Source organism: Rhinolophus sinicus, linkage group LG10 (genome assembly GCF_036562045.2).
Source record: "Rhinolophus sinicus isolate RSC01 linkage group LG10, ASM3656204v1, whole genome shotgun sequence".
In the NCBI taxonomy this organism is placed as follows: domain Eukaryota; kingdom Metazoa; phylum Chordata; class Mammalia; order Chiroptera; family Rhinolophidae; genus Rhinolophus; species Rhinolophus sinicus.
This window is the reverse complement of record NC_133759.1, coordinates 103204734-103222013: the sequence shown is the minus strand read 5'-3', so window position 1 is coordinate 103222013 and position 17280 is coordinate 103204734. Positions and strand designations below refer to the sequence as shown.

Genomic DNA, 17280 nt, shown 5'->3' with positions numbered 1-17280 from the left:
ATCCATTACAGGGACCCAGCAACTGCTGCTGACTTTCTGGGGGCCTACCTCAAGGCCACGGAGACGAGGCTGTGCGAGGACCCAGGAGTCCTGAAGCAGCTTCTCTCCCTCTCCTCCCTCCGTTTCCACTCCCCTTTCCTACAACTGCTCACATCTGAACCTTCTGGCCGTTCTGGCGCAGCTGTCTGCCATGGAGTATATGTTGCAGAGTCATCAGCTTTGGGTTCCAATCTCCACTCTGCCCTATTCTAACACGCTCTTATTAATAACCGCAAACACCACGGGCCATTACTCTGCCCGACACTGTCCGTAGATATAGAGACACAATGAGGTGGACACTATCGTTATCCCTATTTCACAGACCGACGAAGCTGCCCAAGGACTCCAGATCGGTACACGTGAGAGTCAGAATTCCAACCTGGCTGTCACGCAGTTTGTACACCACTTTGCTCTACGCTTTGGTGACTCTCTTAATTCCGATCAGCCTGGGCTTCTCACCTGCAAAATGAGGTGACAGCTGCACTGTGTCCAAGGCGTGTGAGACCAGCTCTCAGGCCAAGGGCTCAGCACACGCCTGGCCCAGTAAATGTAAGCTGTTGTCTTGCCCAGTAAATGTAAGCTGTTGTCTTGCTGTTGCTAAGGAGTGGAATTACTTTTGCTGTCATTTGCACTTCACAGACAAGGACACAGAAAACTCTCAAGAGGTTGGAACTTGCCCAAATCCCATCAAAGAGGAAAAGATGGGACAGTCTGGCAGGGAGGAAGGGAGGACCCTAGTTCAAAGGGGTGGTGCTTCCCCATGAGACAGGCTGTGAGCTTTCCTTTGTGCCCAAAGCCAAGCTCAGGGAGGTCCAGCCCTCAAGCCTCTGTCCTTGAAATCCATTACGTTTTCCTTTATCTCAGCTACCTGAAAACCGCTAACAAACAATACCGTAATCCCCGTGACTGGTCTATGGTTTCTCCCACCCACATTTACTACCCAGACGTGGCTGCCCACAGCAGACTGGTCATTATTTACATGCCTATGGACTTTCTTTGTAAGGTACACTTATTTGTGACTTTCATGCATGCGTGTGTGCATGTGTGGGGTGGGGGGGCCAGGTCCTCTCCTTGGAAACCATCTGTGCTCCCTACAGGAACGGCCTCCAGCAGCTTTTCCTGCGGGGTGAACATACCCACCCCCACCCCCACCTCCCATGACTGAACAGTTCCATGCAGCTCTCTCTCTGGAATTGGTATTTTTTAACATAGAAACATAAAAATGGGCTTCGTCAGGAGTTGACTTAATGGCAGTGCTTCAGAGCGAATGTTTGTGAACTCCTGCTGAAGAGATCCCTGAGGCTACCCCAGTTCCAGACCTTTCTATGTCTGGTTATTTAACTCTTTTTGGATTTTCGGAGCGGCACGAAATATCCTTCTAATAAAGTCCCTTTTTGGCTTTGACTAGCCCTAGTTGGATGCCTTGCAACCACCCCCCTTCTCTAGTCAGAACTCTGCAGGGTGGGCGAGCTTCCTGTAGCTCCCTGGGGTTCTGAATCAAGGGCTGTGGGGGTGGGGGGGGTCAGTGAGCTCCTAGTGCATGCTTCCCATTGCACAGACGAAGAAACTGAGGGCCCAAGGGGGGGTCAGTGACTTGGCTTCACTGCCATCTTTTAAATGTCATTTGACAGAGGTGGGAAGGAAGACAGACTTTTAAGCTGTAAGCTCAAGTCAAGTCTTCTACTCAACTTTACACCTTGTAGGAAACTGAATTTAATTTCTGCCAGCAAGACATGTGATTTGCTCTAGGTCACGGACTGTCCCAGTGGTATGGCTGGAACCAGAACTCAGCATTCTTCTCCTTCTGGGCTCTGAGAATCTAATGGGGAAGGCAGATGACACAGCTCTCAGGAGGACACGACTGGGGCATCCGCCTCAGTGGGAACCTGAGCTGCCCCCCGTCATTCACGTCACAAGTAAGTGCCTGACACCACACTCTAGGCCAGGGAAGGAAATACATCTGATTCCTGCCTCAGTTTCTCAAAGGATAAAAAAGCAATTGTGTGGGGAAATGGCTTGCATGTTACACTGGCTACATAATTAGGCAAACTTGTTGCAGTCTTATCAATCGTTCGCGCGCTAATTTTTAAGCCTATGGTTTTACTTGGTGGGAATAAGAAGAGTTGGAGGAGATAACTACAGTCGGGAAGAAGAAAGGAAACAAAAAGCTGTTTAGTGTAAAGGGCTTTGCTATCCAGCCAGACTGCTCCATACACTGGCTGTGTGGTCTCAGACAAATTATGTCTCTGAATCTTGCCTGTCTTATTGATAGAATGGAGACATAATGCTCACTCAAAGAGTTCTTTTAACATGAAAAGATGAAAGAGATAACGCCTTTAAGTGTTTAACATTGTAGCTGGCAGTTAGTAAGTGTTCCGGAAGTATTGGCTCTTCTTATGGGTGTTGATTCCTCAGCTCAGAAGTGATCACATCAGCAAACTCTGATCTGGGTGCACACAGACAAAAGGAATATTTTGAGGAAGGAATGAGTATGAAAAAAAATACGTGGGGTTTTAGGTGATACAGAAGAAATAAACTGGTGACGGCGGACCATTCAGCACCGTGGGACCTCCCCTGGGAAGTTTGAGGCAGAAAGAGAAACAACGCCCCATGTATCTGCAAGGCTTTCCATGTGGCCTTGACGTCAAGGGTACAGCAGATGTCGTTTCAAGGACCTTTTTTTAGCACTTGATCTCTGTTATCACTTTGGGAGGGAAACATTTGTTCTGGCTTCAGAATGCCTAGGAAGGAGCTTCAGAAACCTGATTCTGTCAGGGAACGGATTACCGCAGGGCCGGAAGTCCCTGGCCACCAGAGAACTGCAATCACCTGCAAGGCACCGTCCTAGGACATGCGAGTCTGACAGCCGTGGGCGTTCCAGCTCCCAGGGCTTGGATACATATGCAATGCTGTGCTTGCTTGCGATTCATTAAGGACACACTGTGCACAGCTGAGCACTCAGCAAATGGAAATGGAGCCCCAGATGGAGAGTGCGATGCTTTGCACCACCTCTTGCATGCAGGTACGGAAAGCCTCTGCCCAAAACAGAGAAGGCAACCTCAGGCCAGGCAGCAGCCCCGGGGAGCAGATGGCAGAGGCAATGATCTACATTGTACATAAGAGAAAAGAAGAAGAATGTTTAAAGAAGAATGAAGAAAGGGATGGAAGCACAGAGGAGTGGTCAAGGGCTCGGCTGACACTGACCACCAACCTGGTGGACCTCTGTCCTCAGCCACCCCCTCCCAGGCCACCACCATAGCCTGTCCTTGCCAGGTCCTTCCTTCCACCTCAGCAATCCCGCTGATACCCCCAGCGTGAGCCCCAGACCCCAGCTTTCCTCCGTCTCCCACACCCAGTCACATCTTCGCCTAAATATGCTCTTGGCCAGACACAGACCTGACTCATTTCATAAGTGCCTGGGAGCAAGACCAGACGAATGGGATGGTTTGTAAAATAAAATCTCTGTTTTAAGTGTCTCCACGATCTTATACGGAACCCAGCAAAATTACTCAATGATGTCACGCCACACCGTTCTGTTACTTTGCTACACCAGTCAGGATATTTTGTGCCCCCCCCCCCCCCGCCCCACCACCACCCCAGACATGACGTTAGGCACTGGAGGAGTTCTGTGGGAGGGAGACCAGTTAGTTATTCAGTGACTTTCCTTCCATGAATGACACGCACTGCACACTGTATGGAATGAACGCAGACTGTCCCAGCAACTGAGGCGTCCCTGTGTGGACGCTTCCCTCTCCCTCCTCACCACTGACTTGCCTGTCTTCTCCACTAGTGTATAAGCTCCGTGCAGGCAGAAATTGAGGCCACCTTTGTCATAACATCCCCATGTTATTAACACCAAAAGGAAGTTACAAACAAACGGTAAATTAAGACATGAAGGAACCTCGGCACCTTTGAGGTGGCTGCAAGGACTGCTTCAGGAATCCAGAACTCAGCACTTCAGCTCATTCCAACAGGACCCAGACAAGACCTGAGTCATGGCGTCACTACCGTCAGCTATGCAGACGTGGTGACCGTTACCTTGCTGCTGCTAATAGCTGTGACTTCTAGCATTCGCTATGCACCGGGCACTATGCTAACTGTTCAGCGTCACCAACGAGTAAACGGCAGGGGCAGAACTTGAGCCCAAGAGTGTCTGGCTCCAAAGTTCACTTCTTTAACCACTAGACACTACTGCCTTTGGGGAACAGAGCAAAGTAAGAGCCGATTGCCGACAACTGGAACAAGTCAACGTGGGCAGGAAAGTGTTATTTGCCCAGGGGATGACTTGGCTGGTGTTTCCACCCGAGCCGGTGATTCGCTGTATTTGAGTAGGTGTAAATTAGTGACTTTACAAAAAGAACCATAAGCCATCGGTGGTTTCATAAGAGTAATTACTGACGAGAATCAAACAATCAAAATCTCTCTCTCTCCCTCTCTCTGTCTCTCTGTCTCTCTGTCTCTCTCTCTCTCTCTCTCTCTCTCTCTCTCTCTCTCTCTCTCTCTCTCCACCTCTTCCCCCACAACCTGGGATGAAAAACAATTACAGCCAAACAGGGAGCTGAATCTGTGTGAAATCATCTTTGCATCTGCTGATACTACTTACAGAAAGAGACCCTTCGGCGCACTCGGCAGGCATGTTTAATTTAAGTCAAAGCAACAGGGCTGGCAAAGCCCTTTTGGGCGGGTCTCCTTTCGGATTCACCTCTTCCCTGCAAGGTCACTCAGCATCCTACCCCCTTCCCCTACTACCAAGGACCAGGTAGCTGAAAGGAACCAGACACTGCAGATTAACGCATGGGATTTTGGTGCAATGAGCCTGGAGTGAGCTGTCCAGCTCAACAGTGGCTAAAGAAATTCTCTCTTGAAGGGCAACAATGTTGAAATGTGAAAAAGCATTATTCTGTTAGAGGAGAAAAAGTAAAATGTATCAGAAAGGGACTATGTCAGGACGGGCTAGGACAACGACAGTGTTGCCAGGGTGAATTGTGAAGTCGCCCTGGTGGACAAGAGAACTCCATGCAGATTTCACTGAAATGAATGCCACCAACAGCCAATCTGCAGGGCTCACCTGGGGCCAATCCTTAAACGACAAAATGATTTCTACTTGAGCTGTTACTTTTCCAGATTCTGACATTCGAGGAAAGATCATCCCTTAGGGTGAAGTACAAAGAAGTTACACTAAATATCTTCTTCCTGTAACTCACCCCAGGGAAGGATGATTTGTAGATGACAGGGAAAAAGACAAACTCAACATGTGAGGATCCGTTTTGAAAAATGTCTAGAATGAACACAAAAAAATTAATGCAATCACTAAAGAAGAACTGCCTCAGGTGGAAGTGTAACCAGCCTAAATAAAAAAAATAGAAGTTAAAAAAAAAAAAAAAGAAGTTAACAATATGGAAGAAATGAAAGAAAAACAATCCATCTAAAACATTCACTTTACTTTTAAAATATGGCAACTCTGTGTAATAAATTAATAGTAAGTAGGTAATAAGATGCAGGCAAAAGGCTTGAAAAGAACTCTCAGTTATAGACAGAGTATGACGTGTGCCCTGTGCCATCTTTCATTCTACTGAGAGGAGCTGCAGCCTTTATATAATTTGGCAAGAACTAAGTTGCATAATTCTGCACTTAAGTAAATTTCCCCATTAGCATGAAAAATGGTATTCAGGGTTTTTTTCCCCTCAATATAATTAGAAATTTAGTGTTCCCAAAACAACGTTGCTAAATATAGGAACACACACACTCACTCACTCACACATACACTTCTATGGTTCCAAGATACAGAGAATATGGATTGCATCATCTGGTTGAAAGAGAAGCTAATGGTCAGTAGAGTCCTTCCAGCTCTTTCTCTTCAGGCCCAGTTGATCTAAAAGTGTGGGTACTAAGAAGAAATTAGGTTTTGACTGCTTATCTTACCATTTCTTCCTTAAGTTTTTTAATCACCTGGGAAGTGTCTACCTGATAATCTTAAGTGACAACAGAAAAAAATAAGTGGCAACATGATTACACACACACACACACACACACACACACACACACACCTAGTAAAATCTGGAAATCTACGCGTTGCTTCTTAGAAAAAATGATTGTGGATGTCAACAATCCCCTTATACATTTTTACATTATATTCTGATTTTTAAACAAGTAAATATTATAACTTAGAAAATAGACATCGACTCTTTCTTTGGGGTAAATGTTTCTTGCCATCCAGCTCTTTTCTAGAACAATCCTTTCCCCCCAAAGTCCTTCCTGAATTCTCTCCTCACTGTGGGAACTGGGGCTGGAGGCAGGGGATCTAGCTCAAGGTCATCTAACTAGAGGCAGTTTTTCCTCTACAATTACAGAATTGAGATGCTAATTTTTCACCCACCTCCTGGTTCCTGGAGAGACTCTTGCTAGAGAGACAATTGCCTAAGAAATGTCAAGTTATTATTACTCTAAAGGGTGGTCAAGCCAAGAGCACCCGAACTTTGTCCTTTCAGCTTGTGGCTTCCGGAGAAGGATAATTAACCCCAGGCTTCCTGCTCTGTTCCACTGAGAGCCTTGACATTTGGTGTGTGGAGTTAAACAGAATTTTTAACATTTCCCATACTAACGGTGCAGGTTTTTAAAATACATGTACAGTAAAACTCTTTGTTTTGAAATCTGGACACCCAAGGAAGTGTCGAGTTCAAACATGCCAAGGTTGGCATTACTGGAGACCTCATTTGAGGAGGAGGATGGCTCAGGGCAGACGAGCTGCCAGTAGAGGGCAGTGTGGCAGAGAGACAGGGGTCTGGATCCCCAGAACTGAATTTTAAAGCAGACTCCAGCACAGTGCTGTGACCTTGAGCAGGTCACTTCACTCTGGGCGCTGGCTCCCTCATCTCTACGTCGACCACTTTACCATTGAGGGAACTCTCAGGATTCGTACCTGGCTTCTATTGTCAGGGTCAGAATGGGCCTGAGGGTTATCCAAGGCCACGCCTGCTCACCCTGCCGAGTTCCCCAGGGAGGCACGTGGCCCCATCGGCACCCAAGTCAGAGACTGAGGCAGGTGGAGGTAAATCCTGCAGAGCCTACATGTCCTTCAGTCATCCAGTCCCTCCCATTCATTCCACCTCCCGGCACCATGTTTTTCCGGTTTTGAGCTATGACTGACATATGTAACATTGTGTACGTTTAAGGCAGGCATGATACTCTGATGCGTGTATATGTCCCAAAATGATCACCACAATCAGGTCAGTTAGCACATCCGTCACCTCACGTAATTACACTGTGTGCGTGTGTGTGTGTGTGTGTGGTGGGAACATGTAAGATCTACTCTCCTAGCAAGCCTCAAACATGCACTAAATACAGCACTGGTAACTGTAGTTACCGAGCCATCACCATCCTCCATCCTCATCAGCACCACCTTTGTCCACATCCCCATCCCCTCTCACCGGTAGGGGTTTCTGAGCCCATATCCCTTTCTTCACTCTCACCCCCTTTCAATCTGTTTTCTACAATGGTCAGACGGACTGTTTCAAAACACAGAAGTGATCGTATCAGTCTCCTTTTCAAAACCCTTTCACAGCTCCCCATTTCCCTCAGGATAATGTCCAGATGCCACGGCCTGACCTTCAAAGGTCTCTAAGGTCTGCCCCTTCCTACCCCTCCAGGCAATCTCCTGCTACTGTGTCCTTCCAGCACTGACTTCCAGCCACCTGGGCCTTCGCACAGCTCGACTGACCAAGCTCCCTGCTATGTTAGGGACCTCCTTCCAGCAGTATTTTCATCAATCACACCCTCCACCTGCCCTGTCCCACTCATCATTCAGGGCACAGCTTAGGTGGCACTTCCTCCAGGACTCCTCCCTGACGCCACGATGAGACGTGATCTCCTCATTACATGCGCTCAGAGCACCTCTCACATGGCTCCCCTTGAATTCATATGCACCCACATGACCGTCTGCTTAATGACTCCCTTCCAAGCTAAATCACACATCCCATGAAGACCAGGCCTGAGTTTGTCCAATTCACTGTTGTAATGCAGGGTCTCTGGTCCCGCTCTCGGCGGGTGGACACAGAATATGGTGAGGCTGAAAAGGAACACCAATGGAGCCAGGGATAGGGGGTTCATACCACTATATTCTCACGGGCCGCTGGGTTGGAAATATAGGAAGCAGGATCCACATGATCTGCAATCCGCCATCCGCTTCTCTGCCAACAGCCTTGCCAGCAGAGCCACGGCAGTTGTATTAGTGGCTAATGGCTAACCGGGACCAGCGATGGCCATCTGATCACAGCTGGCCTCCACAAAGGCCAGCTTAATCCCTCCACAAAGTAAATGTTACTATTTCTACCTGAACCCAGTGGATCAGGTTTATACACCCCCTGGGGTACTCACTCTGCTCTGAGGATGGAGGGCAGCGGCTATGCCAGTGTCCCTGGCACAGAGGAGAGGTCAAACTCCTCAGCCCATCATTCACAGCGTGTCACGGTCTAGCTTCAGCCCACCTCTTCAGATGCATCATCCCCTCTCCACAACCACAGCTTCCCCGCCGGCCACTCTTCTCTGCAGATATGCTCTCCACAGTGAGCACAGAATAGCACAGAATCCAGGCTCTGAGGTCAGACCCCTCCCTGCCCACGTCTAGCTGTGTGACCTAGAGTCACTTTCTACACCTCTCTGGGCCTCAATTTCTCTTCTGTGAAACCAACCTAATAATACCTATACTTTGCAGAGTTGTTATGAGCATTAGGTGAGGCAGTGTGAAAAGTGATACAGGGCCAAGCACAGAGATGAGGCTTATTAAGTGGTACCTCGGAGTGGCAGAAATAGTTGGAAGTTCCATTTTATATGCTGTTCCCTCTACAGATGCTCCTTGACTTACGATGGGGTTGCGTCCTGATAAACCCATCGTAAGCTGAAAATACTGTCAGTGAAAACGCATTTCCTACACGTAACTGACAGAACACCATTGCTACCCAGCCTGCCTGAGACGTGCTCAGGACACACACCTCAGCCTGCAGCCTGGCAGGGTCCTCTAACACAGTGAACACATGTGGAGGGTCGGTTGTTGCCCTCAGGATTGCACGGCTGACTGGGAGCTGTGTGCTGCCACTGCCCAGCACCGCACAACGTACCGCTAGCAGAGGAAAAGATCAAAATTCGAAATGTGCAGTATGGTTTCTCATGAATGCGTATCGCTTTTGCACCATTGTAAGGTGGAACAATTGTAAGTCAAACCGTCGTAAGTTGGGGGTTGTCTGTACTTGGAATTCGTGATTCTCTTTTCTCCCATGGGCAGGCTTCTTAAATATCTTTCAATTATCTACTTTAAAACATCGTCTCCTCGGAGAAGAATTTACCAGTCCTCCCGAGGTGGAGCTTGCCATTCAAACCTGTCCGCTGCCTGGGGACCATTTGCAAGCCTGCTTCGTGCCATATCACCAATCACCGCTTGTTCCGGGGAACTGGGATTTGACCACTAGCCTGTATGTTTGTCTTGCTCACCAGATCATGGCTACTTGAGGAAGTCTGATAATAATTCCAGAGTTCCCGGTACTTAACAAACACCCAATATCAGGGTATTGCTAGCACATAACAGGTACCCAATAAAAGTTTATCAGCATTTCCAAATGCAAAGGGAAAAGAGGATTGTTTAAAAGTGCATGCATACGAAATGCACAATTTCATATTCTAATAACAGCAACTTAACGGTTTAAACAGTACCTTCACATGTCTGTCAGAAACAGGCTGCTAGCTCCCCCTCTGCACTGTGGCAAGTCATAAAATACATAATAAATTAAAGGAAGGAACAATATCTCTTTGACGACAGTTTACTGTTCCATCCTGAGCTGATGCCAACTTAATGTTATCATGAAATAATTCCATTAACTGCAATTGTGCAGTTTACTGAGCCATTACTGTCATCAAAAAGTGAAAGTATATTCAAAACTGAAAACAGAGGCTTACATAGGAATAAATGGCATTAACATGCAAACAAATTATGTGCAGGAGAAACAGGAATAGCAATGGGACCAGCATTCCAGCCCAGGCTCAGCATAAACACACGATTACGTTTTAATATTTACACATAGATGAACAATAAAAACATATCACACTGGCAAGTACCTTCAAGTTAAATTCGTATTGATTTAAAAAGGCAGAGGCTTATGTATCCCCTCCAACTGCAGGCTGCACTGGCCACGCATGAGCTTTACTCAGACAATCTTGCTGCCTAATGCATTCAACACTGGCAGGTAATATTTACATAAGAAGAAACCGAACTGGTGCCAGGGGAGGTAGAGGCTGCGAGAGGAGGAGAAGGGCGGAGCAAAGCAAGATGCACAGTAAGAAGGCAGAAGACGCATCAGAGAGCGGCAGATCACCTGGAGCGGAAGGCAGTCAGACAAAGAGCAATGATGCCTGGCCCTGGTGAAGTGAGCCAGACTGGGGGTGTCCCCTGGAGGTGTGAACCGCGTTCCTTTGGTGCCTGTGCTCATGGAGTTAACTGTGTGCCATGGCTGGCCTTCCGGCTCCCAGGTGAGGGCTGGGGAGCAGCAGGGCACCTGGAGATACCAGGCCTCCATCAGGAAGCTGGCCTGACCATACCCAGGAAGTCGATCCTCCCGTCAGAGCTGCTGTCTCTCAGGACGGCCCCTCCTCTGGGCCAGCCACGCTTCACACTTGCATGGCCTGGAAAAAGTGGTTCTTAAATTTGCTTAATCAGATGAGGTTGGATGTGAAGTCTCGCTCTGCTGATTCTTAGCTGTGACCTGAGTTTGAATCTAAATGCTTCCCTCTCAGTGAAAGAGAGATACAAGTGGTGTCCCATTTGACGTGGAATGAGTGCCAACTACGTGCTGGGTGCTATGCTCAGTGTTCGGGACACAGTATGGAGCCCTCTCCTCCTGGAGCTGACATTCTAGCAGAGAGGGGGCAGTAAGCAACAGCGTAACTAATTATTACAGAGCATATTGACATGTGATTAGGTCTACGGGGAAGAAAAATAAGACAGAAAGCAGAGTGCAAGGGAGGGACATGACAGTGCTGGGGTCAGGACTTGTGACTGCACATAGGGTGGTAAAGGAGACATTGGGGCCAAGACGTGAATGAGGTGAGGGATGAGCGAGCAGATACCAGGGGAAGGGTGCAGACGCCCTCAGTCAGGAGTTTGAGCCGCAGCGAGGGGGCCTGTGTGGCCGGCACGGAGTGAGTGAGGAGCAGAGGATGAAGTCAGACAGGAGGATTCCGCAGGATGTGAAGACTGATGGAGATAATAAGTGCAGCGCACTTAGCTGGTAATGACAACCATGGGCACTTGCTATGTGACAGGCACTGTGCTACTTGCCTGTCACCCATCCGCTCATTTAGTCTGCACAGAACCCCGCAAGGGTTGTTCTGTACATGCCTGTTTTACATATGAGATAACTGAGCTTTACGCAGACTAAACCATTTGCCCAAGGTCATAGTCATTAGTAAACGGTGGTGGTAGGATGCAAACGTAGAATTCAAACCCAGGTGGCCTCGCTCTGGAGACTGTGCCTTTAGCCATTGAGCTGACTGCCTCTCATAAACAGAGGGGTGAGGATGCCGTGGTAAAGGAGGGAATTGGAGATGGCAGAGCAGCTCCCAGGAGACTGGGTCTTCCACAGAGAAGGGGGAGGAAGCAACACCAGAAATAACAGGTCTGTCACAGAGCAGAAGGCACCTTGCAAAAGAACAGACAGGCTGAGCAAGCCTGGGACAGGGCTGGGCACACGGCTGCTTGGGGCAAAGAGGCCTGACCACACATAGGGGAAGTGGAACCAGCGCCCACCCACAGGGCCAGCAACAGACCAAGGAGAATTCACTGGGCTGTAAAAGTCCCTCCGTTGTGGTCCTCAGAAAGCCAGACACCAGGTAAACGTATGCCCTTTTCTTAAAAAATAAACAGCAAGAAATGTTTAGGATGGCACGACCGGTGAGCCAAACCTTGAGAATGAATCAAGATACCACAACTTCCTTTTACTCATTGAAATCCGAGTTTTTGAAACCAGCACCCTGGCTGTCTCTCCCAGTGAACACAGTAACAGCTCACATTTATTACACTGGTGGGATAAGTACCAGACACCGCATGGAGAACTGTGTACACGCAATGTCAGTTCATCAACACACACTAAGAGATGGTTTATCCCCATTTACGGATGAGCAAACTGAGGCTGGCTGGGTGACTGACTAAGCCAGGTGCTTACAGGGACAGAAATGGGACCCTCTCCCAGGTCTGTCCAATGTGAACACTGAGCATCACTGAGCCAACACTGACCAATGCAAAATGAATAACCATGACGCCGCGCTGCCGGCTGCCCCCTGGCCTCCTGCAGCGTCAGGATTTGTAAGGAACGCAGACAGGAGGGAGCCATGCTGTGCAGCCCTGTGCTCTGGAGCTTCTCTTAGAGTCACCCTTACAGAAGTGCTGAAGTCTCGCTTCTACCTGTCTGGCCAGGAGGAAGGGACGCTACGTAGTCAGTGCCCATCACGTGGCTCAGGCTGCTCCGGATGTGAGTAATTCCACAGCTCAGACTCCTGGGGCATCAGCTCAGCCGGTTGTCTGAGCATTAGGATAAAAGGCACTGCAATGAGTTTTGTAAAGAAGTCCAATGCCTGGAAGACAATCGTTTTGGCTCTTTCTGAATCCTCTCCACCACAATCTGTGTCTCGCAAGGGCTCAGTCATTCTAGAAAAGCCTGGTAGACATTGGTCATATTTATGGCCACCCGGTATCTTTTGGAAACACATCCTACGATTTAGGAATTTCCCATATTTTTAAGCCTGCCTTCCTATGGCAGAAGCTCAACTATGCTCTGCCAGCTTCTGAGGCAGCGATAGCACAGGCATGTGCCCACAGACACCTGTTCCAGGCTAGTGACAAAAGAAGAGGTGACAGGAACATCACTTACTATGGCTATGTGAAAGAAGTAAATAATCCTAAAAAAAAAAAAAAGTTCAATCCTCGTCAACAACTTCTCTGCCTCCCTCCCCCAACTGCATCCTGCATGTTGATACAAGAAAACCCCCAGCCCTTGCAAATGTCTGTGTGCAGTATGTGCAAAGAGAAAACGGCCAGGGAACAAGTAATGGGAGCTAACTCAGCTGCAGTTATGCACAGAGGAAAGAGGACAAAGGAATAAAGGAAACAAACACAATACCAGACACAATAAGCCCCCAAAGCAATAATTACACTACAATTTTCCACCAGCTGGCTTAGAAATCTCAAATCATTGAACCCTCTATTTTCTAGTTTCCTAAGTAAAGTCCCTCTGAGTCTAAGGAAATACTGCCATCACTTCCCAGTGTCTTCAAGAATCCACTGGACAGAAAACCATTGCTGAAGATTCGACAGTGAACTGGACACAGGAAACCTGCCTTCCCTGAGTATGAGGTCCTAAAGTTTCCTTGCAGGTCAGCCTACATTTATGATCATGAGAAAGGATGCAAGATCAGGCCTGGGTTCCCTTGGAGACATCTTTTCTCACCAAATGCCTTCTTTTAGGCCCCAAAACGCACTTCACCCAATAGGCGCATTTTGAGCGTCAGTGATATTGTATGTTATGCTGGGGATACAGGAGGAATAACAGGTCACCCCTCTCCTTAAGAAGCCACAAGCCACTTAGAATTCCAGCAGCACTGAATGTACACGGAATGAAGAGCTAGGGGCTCTGCAAGATGGCATGCCTTCAGCAGAAGAGAAGAAGAAGAGAGTAAATGTACAAACGTGCTTTGCTCCAGTGGAGGGAAGAGACAAAGAGAGAAAAGACCGAAGGAGGGAGGGAAGAAAGTCAATAAAAATAAATCAACCAAGGAAAAACTGGGCAGAATATATGATAAATGGAAAGGCTATGCTCTTGTAGATCTGACGATCTCACTTGCAAGACGGAATAAGATACCCCTGCCTATTAATCTGGAATTACAATGTTTGAATCCTTGAACTTCTCCAAGAAATTCAACCCTTAAAAAGACCCACAGTTGTCTCCTATTTGGTTTTCAAATAATTCACAAGCATCTCTTGAACTTGGAAGAATACCCCTAAGAGTATAATACACAGTTTCTGCCTTGACTAACTGACAACGCAGAGGAATTGAAACAGATACTTCATTTTTAGAATAACCTGAATGACGCATGTCTTGTGATATGGTTCAAGACACTTATCTCTTTCTATTCATCACCTGAAACCTCAACAAATGTTTTAGGAGAATCCAAATGATTACCTATTTCAGATGCCTTGTCAAGTATGAAGCCATTGTAGCCCATCCATTGTCAACATCAGAATGATGACTACAGACTTCTACTTTCTTTTGGGAAACTACTGTCCGACAAAACAGGTGTGCAGCAGGAGTGGCTGAGCCAACCCATGGCTCCAGAGGTGCACATGTAACCACAACTACACAATCTGCATATTCATTTTCCTGGTCACGTTGTTTAAGACGTCAGCACATGACCCAAGACAGTTCTTGGTACAGGATTTTTCTGGAAACGACAAGGAACCTAGGTTTCCTAAGCCAGTAGAATACGAACCTGAGGCTTCCAGTGGCCTCCCCTTTGGGAAAGTTCCTTCAGAAGGCAACCAACAAAAGAAAAGCAGAGCAGAAATCTAGAGAGATGGACTAACCCGCCTCCATTAAGCTTCTGGATACAGCCATGCCTGTGGCCAACTTTCCCCTGGAGTTTTCAATAATGTAAAACATAATACAGTCCTATTTCTCCCTAAGTTGGCTTGAGTTGAGTGCTCTTCATTTGCACTAATAAGAATCTGAACAATACATTCCCCGGATGTTTTTTCTCATTTCCCATCACACACAAGCGACCTGATCACACATGTAATCAATCCTCAGCCTTCATACGCACAAACATAAATCATTCTTTTTGCAGGTTGTATTTGAAAACCTACATCTCTGAAGCCCTTTAAAATGGCAGCTAATCTGTGTGACACTGACCATCGAACATCAAATCTCTTAGGTACTCTGGCATGTCAGTTTCCTTTCTGGCCACTAGGATCTCGAGGACAGGCAGGTCACCTGCAAATACCAGCTCATCTGTCATGCACCGCCCCTGAGAGCCAAATAAATGTCGAACTCCCTGAGTTCTGCTCTCTCCACTCGCGTCGCTTATAGATTCCTGGGGAGGTTTTACCGTATCTCAAACCAAATGAAGAATGTGAGATGAAACGCAGAAGAGCCCCAAATCACGTTCATTGGATGAAACATAACTCTACAACATGTTAAGATTTCTTTTTTCTTTTTTTTCCCAAATGAACTTGCAGGAAACCATTATTATCTATTCATAACTGTCTAAGTTGGTTTTTGAAGTTGTTTCTGATTGACGGCTGGTTATAATTCCGTAAAAGAGTTTCTCCAATGACGCAGATACTGTTGTATCCCAGAGGAAGCACAGAGCTGATCAATCATTCTTATATAACAAGTACTCACTGTGAAAATAACGTCCTTGACCGGACAATGAACTTGAACACATATTCCAAAGCTTTCAGGGTTCTCAGGATTGGCTCACATTGCTCCCCTCTGCTGGACGTGTCCAGGTAGGTCTTGAGCACGGTCATCAATTTCCTGCAAAAGGGATGATATTTCCACAATACATCTCTTCCCAACCCACAGCATGGTAATTAGTTTGCTCAGTAAATTATGAGGCATTCAATCAAAGGTTAAAGGTGGTGGTATAGCCAAGCTTACTCATTCATTTGCAACCGTAAAAAACAACTCTGCTTAAAAATTATGTTTAATACAGGGAGTGAATATGTATTTCCTGCCTGTAAAAAGCTGGGGTCGGGGGGAAGCTAGTGAGGGAAAAAAACGAATCTTTTGACTAAGAAAACTAGTCACGATCAGAATATAAGTGGGGACAATGGTGTGTTAATGTCCTTTTCAGCTTTTTCTTCCCATGGAAAATGTTCTGGAATAACATGGAATGCCCTTCTCGGAAATTTTCCATGATTCTTCATTACCAGCAAGGTGCATCTCAAACTACCTGACACGGCTGCCAAGGCCCCTTCACAAACTGGCCCCCACCAACCTTGCCAGCACCCTCTCCCACCTCTAACCTTCGGTTCCCTGCACCCAGGCTACACTGAGCTACTTGGTGTGTGCACGTTCTTCTCTCCAGCCTTTGAACCCGTGTTTATCACAAGTGCTGCTCGGTAAATGATTGTTGACTAACTGACTGACTGACTGACTGACTGACTGACTGACTGAATGAATGAATGAACAAATGAATACTTCTATGTACTTCTGCCACCATAAAGTATTCATCCCAACCTATGGGTCTGTATATTTCTATTTAACCCAAATAACCCGAGCACAGATTGGGTATTGTCGGAAAATGGAGACCTCACACAGGCTAGTGAAAAAAGGAAAATACTCAAGTGCTTTGTGCCCTAGGCATCCTGGCCAGACAAGTAGGACGTACACAGTTACTTACTTGTAAGCTAAAGTCGCACTGAAATGCTGTTGAATGTAAGCCTCCAGGACAGTGTTGAAATGCTGGAATTTTCGGTCAGCAATGAGTCCTATTATGTAGATCTGAAAAAGAGGCCAGGATTCAGTGTTTTTCCAGGCAGACCCAGGGCAGGAAGCCATATTCACATGGCATAACAGAACCTCTGTCACATTTTTTTTTGCCCAGGAATTAGCTCATTAATATATCTTTAGCTGTTGTCATTAAGGTGGTGCCTTTCCTAAAAAGTGTTTTAGGAAGGATGCTATGGGGCGTTGTAAGATAAAAAGGCTTTCATGGTCAGGTAAGTTTGAGAAGTCTCAGGTTATCATTGTTAGACGGCCTTCTTTATTGCAGGACTTATCAGAGTCTTTAATAACCTAAGTGCATCATGACTCTCCAAGAGGGTCATGTAATGTTCAGCACTTCCCTACATTATTTAATCAAAGGCCCTTTTGTTAGGAAGCATCTGTCCTTCGGGCTCGCTTTCCAGGAGACCCTCTTGGGAAGCACTGGACTAAGTCACAGCTGTCTTCACATAACCTCTTTCAACATGGAAATGTCATCAACACAAGGTGTTAGCATATTAACACTTTATTGATCACTGATAGACTAATGCAGATGTTTCTCATGTTTATATTGACTGGACACTGAGACAACATAAGTTGGGACAGCGAGAGAAGGAAGAGACCATTTGGGAAGGTGGAAAGAGGAAAGATGTGGATTGCATACCACCATAGAGGTTTTGGGTGGGCGGGAGGAGTGTAATCACTGGTACATTGAAGA

The 17280-nt window shown here is 46.9% G+C and overlaps 1 protein-coding gene across 1 annotated transcript in view; it reads right to left on the bottom strand.

The window, feature by feature from the left end:
• DOCK2 (dedicator of cytokinesis 2) overlaps positions 1 to 17280 on the bottom strand; it is a 362053-nt gene that overhangs the window by 283222 nt on the left and 61551 nt on the right. Inside the window, exons 21-22 of the mRNA XM_019741000.2 lie at positions 16480 to 16580; positions 15477 to 15611 (exon numbers count right to left, since the gene is read on the bottom strand). Of these exons, the coding sequence (XP_019596559.2) occupies positions 15477 to 15611; positions 16480 to 16580 (236 nt within the window). The remainder of the gene's footprint in view (positions 1 to 15476; positions 15612 to 16479; positions 16581 to 17280) is intronic.